The sequence below is a fragment of the Otolemur garnettii genome, unplaced genomic scaffold (assembly GCF_000181295.1).
Source record: "Otolemur garnettii isolate 467f Iridium unplaced genomic scaffold, OtoGar3 scaffold00145, whole genome shotgun sequence".
Classification (NCBI taxonomy): domain Eukaryota; kingdom Metazoa; phylum Chordata; class Mammalia; order Primates; family Galagidae; genus Otolemur; species Otolemur garnettii.
The window spans coordinates 1,589,569-1,597,029 of NW_003852540.1; the positions used below are offsets into that span (position 1 = coordinate 1,589,569).

General features: G+C 41.8%; 1 protein-coding gene across 1 annotated transcript in view; it reads left to right on the top strand.

The window, feature by feature from the left end:
• UBE2G1 (ubiquitin conjugating enzyme E2 G1) overlaps nucleotides 1–7,461 on the top strand; it is a 109,302-nt gene that overhangs the window by 85,392 nt on the left and 16,449 nt on the right. The window contains exon 3 of the mRNA XM_003799047.3: nucleotides 2,720–2,817. Coding sequence (XP_003799095.1) covers nucleotides 2,720–2,817 — 98 coding nt within the window. The remainder of the gene's footprint in view (nucleotides 1–2,719; nucleotides 2,818–7,461) is intronic.

Here is a 7,461-nt window from a genome sequence, read left to right on the forward strand (position 1 = left end):
CTATTTTTTGGTTGCAGCCGTCATTGTTGTTTGGCGGGTCCAGGCTGGGGATTCGAACCCGCCACCTTAGGTGTATGTGGCTGGCGCCTTAGCCAGTTGAGCTATAGGTGCCGAGCCAGAAGTATTTAGTATTAATGATCTACCTCTCTTCTTTAAACTTAACCTGCCCCCATCTTGCTTTTTTCAATGAATGAAAATCATTTTATTTTTATTTTTGAGACAGTCTCACTTTGTTGCCCTGGGTGGGGTGCTGTGGCATCTAACTTGCAGTAACCTCAAACTCTTGGGCTCAAGCAATTCTCTTGCCTCAGCCTCCCAAGTAGCTGGGACTATAGGTACCCTCTACAATGTCTGGCTATTTTTAGAGACAGGGTTTCACTCTTGATCAGGCTGGTCTCAAACTCCTGAGCTCAAGCAATCCACTTTCCTTGGCCTCCCAGAATGAAAAGCATTTAATGAGCTAAGAATTTCATTTCTCACTGATTGGAAACAACCACAATCATATGACCTTGCTGTAGGTCTTGAATCAGATGTACAAAGTGCTATTACAATTCAAAAATTAAAAAAGTCAACACGAAAAGGGGATCTAATAGCTAGTTAGATTGTTAGGTAAATACAGTTATTCTGGAGGTAACGTGTAAGCTAAGTACTAAATGATGGTCAGAAGACAAAGGGAGACTGCTATTTCTACTAGAGGAAACAAAACCTTTCTTTAGTACCAGACTACAAAACAAGAATTTAGTCATTTTTGTTCCTTAAGGCTAAGTTGATTTCTTTAGTTATAGTTAATGTACATAAATCATTGGGTTTTTTTGGACAGATCTTACAGAATGGTTCCTAATTAAATGGCAGTTCAGCGGCTAGGGCGCCAGCCACGTGCACCAGGGCCAGTGGTTTGAACCCAGCCCAGGCCTACTAAACAACAATGACAACAACAGTAAAAAAAATAGCTGGGCATTATGATGGGTGCCTGTAGTCCCAGCTACTTGGGAGACTGAGGCAAGAGAATCACTTAAGCCCAAGAGTTTGAGGGTGGCACCTATGGCTCACCCCATATGCCGAGGGTGGCGGGTTCAAACCCCACCCTGGCCCCGGCCCTGGCTGAACTGCAACAAAAAAGTAGCCGGGCATTGTGGCAGGCACCCCTAGTCCCAGCTACTCGGGAGGCTGAGGCACGAGAATCGCTTAAGCCCAGGAGTTGGAGGTTGTTGTGAGCTGTGTAATGCCGTGGCACTCTACTGAGGGTGATAAAGTGAGACTCTGTCTCCACACACACACACACAAAGTTTGAGGTTGCTGTGAGCTGTGATGTCATGGTACTCTACCAAGAGCAACATAGTGAGACTCTGTCCCCCAACCCCCACCCACCAAAAAATTCAGTTCCTTAGTTGTTCTAGCCATATTTGAAGTGGCTGGCACCTATATAATTGGACAGCACAAATAAAGAACTTCTTCAGTGTTGTTAAGTTCTCCTGGGCAGTGGTAGTCTGGAAAGCCACTAGAATATATAAATATGCTCCTTGAGATTTTGTTCACTGCTATATTCCTAGTGATTAACACAAATGTCAAATATTTGTTAAATGAGGAAATTAATAAATGTATGGATGAATGGAAGCATCATTATCTGCTCTCAGACAAAAAGTGACAATATGCATGAGGTTTTTTCTTTCTTTGTTTTTTTATTTTTTTGAGACAGAGTCTCATTCTTGTTGCCCAGGCTAGAGTGCCATCATATCATTAAAGCTTATGGCAACCTCAAACTCCTGGGCTCAAGCAATCCTCCTGCCTTAGGCTCCCAAGTAGCTGGGACTACAAGCATCTGCCACAACACCCGGCTTATTTTTCTATTTTTAGTAGAGACAGGAGTCTTGCTCTTGCTCAGGCTGGTTTTGAATTTCTGAGCTCAAGTGATGCTCCTGCCTCAGCCTCCCAGAGTGCTCGGGTTGGATTACAGGCGAGAGCCACTGTGTCTAGCTAAAATGTGCATGAGCTTTAAGGTGAGAAAGTGCTTGGTATGTTTGAGGAACTAAGAGAAGACTGGCTTTCATCATTCATTCATTCATTCATTCATTCATACATAGACAGAGTTTCACTTTCTTGCCCTCAGTAGAGTGCTGATGGCATCATAGCTTACAGCAACCTCAAACTCTTGGTTTCAAAAGATCCTCTTGCCTCAGCCTCCCAAGTTGCTGGGACTTACAGGTACCTGCCGCAACTCCTGGCTATTTTTAGAAATAGGGTCTTGCTCTGGCTCAAATTGATCTTGAACACCTGAGCACAAGCAGTCCACTCACCTCAGCCTCCCAGAGTTCTAGGATTACGGACCAGCCTAAAACTGGCTTTTACGGCAGAGAGAAGTAAGACAGTTTGAGAACAACAAAGAGGTAGTGATAACTTGAACCCCGTAAGTGATAGTTCTTAAACCTTAATTTTGTTGAAAGTACATTGGGAAGTGATGGAAAGGTTTGTAGACTAGCAATAATGTGATCTGATCTGGATGCCTTTTTAGCAAATTTCTTTTTTTCGTTTTACTAGCGTTCTTGAGAGTTTAATAAAGTGGTAGGTATGATTTAAGTAAATAACTGCCTGCAGAGATTCCAGATTATTCATTTGCTTCATTTTTGGTGTTCTAGCATCCTTATTTTATGTACATATTTTTAATGACTGTGTACTTAAAAGCAGGAACTTATAGGCAAGAACTTGTTTTTGTTTTTTCCAGTGAAGGTGGTGTTTTTAAGGCTCATCTCACTTTCCCAAAAGATTATCCCCTCCGGCCTCCTAAAATGAAATTCATTACAGAAATCTGGCATCCAAATGGTAAGTTCATCTAATTGTACTTTTACATTTGCAAATATGGTGACCTGTCACTAAAGTTTTAATAAGAAAGATATAGTTCTTAATGAAATTGCTCTGTAATTTTTGTACTAAGTTCATTGTGTTCTTGTACATATGGTCTTGTACTAAATTCTTTGAAAGAGGAGTAACAGATCATATGGAAAGTTTCTTTTTAATGAGTTTTCAGTCCTTTTTGAGACTCACAGTGTTCTAAACTAGAGGCAAAATGGAGTTCCTATGATTAAGGTGATAAATTTCAAGGTATTAGGTGACTTACTGGCTATAGTAGAGCATAGAAATTTTATATTTTCTCACCTTACCGTTTATATCATAGTAACTCTTTTATCTGTGTATATTCTTAGCTATAAAAAGGGAAGATCCCACCTACCTTATGAGGTAACTGTTCGGATCAAAAGAAATAATATACTGTATCAGTGCTGTGTGTGGAAACATAAACAAACTGCATATTTTAAGCTTGGAAAACATTCCTATTGTGGTTGAAATAATGATGTTAACATTTTTAAACAAAGAGCTACCATTTAAAATCTACTTTATGCCCTTGGCGCCTGGGGCTCAACTGGTTAAGGCACCAGCCACATACACCTAAGGTGGAGGTTTCGAATCCAGCCCAGGCCTGCCAAACAACAATGATGTTTGCAACCAAAAAATAGCCGGGCGTTGTGGCAGGCACCTGTATAGTCCCAGCTACTTGGGAGACTGAGGCAGGAGACTCGGTTGAGCCCAGGAGTTGGAAATTGCTGTGAGCTGTGATGCCACAGCACTCTACCCAGGGGGATAGCTTGAGGCTCTGTCTCAAAAAAAAAAAAAAATCTACTTTATGAACCAAAGGTTAGACTAGATAAGTTATATTCATTCATATGCACTCTCTTTCAGTTTTTGGCCTTGTTTTTTATGATAGAGCTTGCAGGGATTCTTTTCTAATTATTTTGACTGTGTGTAATCAAAATTGTCTTTTGGGGCCACCATACTGATGTTGGTTTCTGCTTCTCATTGTCAAGACTGTTTTGGTTGCAAGGAATGAAAACACAGAGGGTGCCAAATAAAGTATGCACATTTTAAGAAAGGAAAAAATTGCATTAAAATTGTAATATTCAGCTCAGCTCCCAAAGTACAGTGGTTACGGCGCCAGCTACTGAGGCTGGCAGGCTCTAACACAGCCTGGGCCAGCTAAGCAGCAATGACAACTGCAACAAAGAAATAGCCGGACGTTGTGGCGGGCATCTGTAGTCCCAGCTACTTGGGAGGCTGAGGCAAGAGAATTGCTTAAGCACAGGAGTTGGAGGTTGCTTTGAGCTGTGATGCCACGCCACTCTACTGAGGGCAACATAGTGAATTCTGTCCCCCCCCAAAAAAAAGGACCAGGTAAGGTGGCTCATGCCTGTAATCCTAGCACTCTGGGAGGTTGACTGGGGTGGATTGCTTGAGCTCAGGAGTTGAAGATCTGCCTGAGCAAGAGGAAACCCCATCTCAGCCAGGCATTGTGGCAACTACTAATACATGCTACAACATGGGCAAACCTTGAAACATTGTGCTAAGTAAACAAATCACTCACAAAAGATCACATAGTGTAAGACTCTATTTATATGAAATGTACAGAATAGGCAAATCCCATAAAGACAGGAAGTAGATTAGTGGTCGACTAGGGCTGTGTGGGGAGGCAGGGAGAGTTAGGAGGAGAGTTAGGAGAAATCATGAAGAATGATTTCTAATGGCTATGGATTTCTTTTCGAGGTGACGAGTTGTTTGTTTGTTTGTTTGTTTTGTTTTTTTGAGACAGAGCCTCAAGCTGTCGTCCTGGGTAGAGTGCTGAGTCATCACAGCTTACAGCAACCTCCAACTCCTGGACTTAAGTAGTTCTCTTGCCTCAGCCTCCCAAGTAGCTGGGACTATAGGCACCTGCCACACAACGCCCGGATATTTTTTGGTTGTAGTTGTCATTGTTGTTTGGTGGGCCCAGGCTGTATTCGAACCCGCCAGCTCTAGTGTATATGGCTGGCGCCTTAGCTGCTTTGAGCTGGGGGGTGATGAATTTTGACTATGGTATTGGTTGTACAACTCTGTAAACATATAGATAGACACCATTAGTACGCTTTGAATAGGTGATTTGTAAGGTAGGTGAATCATATCTTAACAAAGCTGTTACAAAGATTATTGTAGGGTAAATACTAGTTTTATGTGGCTTAGATGTATTCAATTTTGGATGTGGTTTCTCTTTAGGTATACTTGCTACTTCCAGTTAGATAATTAGATAAAACTAGTCCAGGGCTCTGGACTAGTTTAGCTTAGGACCTAAATTTACTGTATCAAGATGATAGATAACATTGTGATATAATAAATTAGTTAATTTACCCAGGGAAAAGGTGGTTAATGTTGAAGATTAGTTTAATACCAAAAGTTGGATTAGAGGACAGGAAAATTTGAAAGACTGAAGAGCACTTCAAGAACTGGGGAAAAGGCTCGGTGCCTGTGGCTCAAGTGGCTAAGGTGCTAGCCACATACACCTAAGGTGGCAGGTTCGAATCCAGCCCGGGCCCGACAAACAACAATGATGGCTGCAAGCAAAAAATAGCTGAGCATTGTGGCGGGCGCCTGTGGTCCCAGCTACTTGGGAAGTGGAGGGAGGAGACTCACTTGAGCCCAGGAGTTTGAGGTTGCTGTGAGCTGTGATGCCATGGCACTCTACCCAGGGGGATAGCTTGAGGCTCTGTCTCCAAAAAAAAAAAAAAAAACTGAGGAAAAACAGGGTGTCATAGAAGCCGAGGGAGGAACATGTACCCAGAAAGATGTCAACAGTGTTGTTTTGGGTGAGGAGAGTTGTTTTAAGATAGATAAAACTACTCGGGAGATTATGAGCTCTGACAGTTAAGTTGGTGAATTCATCCTAGAAAAAGTGCTACAAACCTTGTTGCTGAATGTCATTACTGTCACCTAGGAAGTACTCCCTTTGGGAAGCTATGCAATAGCACCAGCACCTAGTCCATCCTTCCAAGTAATTTTGGGACTCTTTTTCTGGAATGGTTTATTAAAGTTGCCATTGTATTACCCTTGATGTCCTGAATGTCATCAAAATGTCTTTCTTTCAGGGTGGCACCTGTAGCTCACGTAGTTCAGTGGGTAGGGCTCTGGCCACATACACCAAGGCTGACAGTTTTGAACCCAGCCCAGGCCTGCTAAACAACAACGACAACTACAACAACAAAACAAAGTAGCTGGGCGTTGTGGCAGGCACCAGTAGTCCCAGCTACTTGGGAGGCTGAGGCAAGAGAATTGCTTAAGTTTGAGTAGCTGTGAGCTGTAATGCCAGGGCACTCTACTGAGAGCACCATAGTGAGACTCTGTTTCAAAAAAAAAATAAAGTCTTCCATTTACTGTTTCCTTTATCTTTTGGGTAGAGAAAAAAGTAATGGAGATTTCATGGAGTAAGAAGGGTGTACCCATATAGTTATTTGTTTACTGGCTAAAAACTCCCTCACACACATGCTTTGTAAACTGTACATTGCTGTGATGCAAGAGTATCTCCTTTGGTGGGGTGTGGTGGCTAATGCCAATAATCCTGACACTCTTGGAGGCTGAGACGGATGGGATCGCCAGAGCTCAGGAGTTTGATATTGCTCCCGGCAGAGCGAGACCCTGTCTCTACTAAAAACAGAAAAGCCGGCTGGTCATTGTGGCGAGTTCCCTGTAGTCCCAGCTACTTAAGAGGCCGAGGTAAAGAAGATTGCTTGTGCCTAAGAGTTTGAGATTGCTGTGAACTACAGTGATACTAAGTTGAGACTCTGTCTTAAAAAGAAAAAGAGTCACAACTTTCTCATGCTAAGATTTTCCTGTTTCTCTGTTGATGTTTACCTGATTTGCTATGCTTCTCACAGCCAGCTGAGGATTTTGGCCCATAATTTTATGGATTTTTGCCATGTTTTCATCAATTCTGCCCATTATTGGCCACCCTTACCTCTCTTCATCAGTGACAATTATTCTCCCCTCAGAAAAATGTTTAATCCATTTGTAAACTGCTATTTTCTTCATGGTATTAACCCCATAAACTTGGACCAACATGTCTCTGATTTCACCTCTGCTCTTGCCAAATTTAACAAGATATATATGAATTTCTTCCTCTAATTTAAAGTTCTGTCATTCTTGAGACATCACATAAAAGCATGCAACAATAGTAATGAACACCATTCAACAAGATACCACCACATGTCAATGCAAACATAACTGAGAGACGCTGATATACCAAAGTTATGAAACCTTACTGAGTTTGTTTGTACAGTGCTACCAGTGTAAGCGCATGGTGGCAAGTTTGTGAACTTAGTTGTCAGACTTCACATGTTTTGTTTTTAGTAATTGATACTGGGACTGTCTAGCTATTCTTTATACCAAATAGCAAAGTGATTTAAAGCTCCAAATGGAATAAAATTACAGGTGGTTTTAAAACATGCTAGTGATTTATCACTTACTTGGTATACGTATGTTATGCACAGGAATTTTCTAGTTTCAAAAGTAGTAAACGTTGAAAGACAGCACCTGTGGCTCAAAGGAGTAAGGCTGCAGGTGGCGGGTTCAAACCTAGCCCTAGCCAAAAACTGCAAAAAAAAAAAAAAAAAA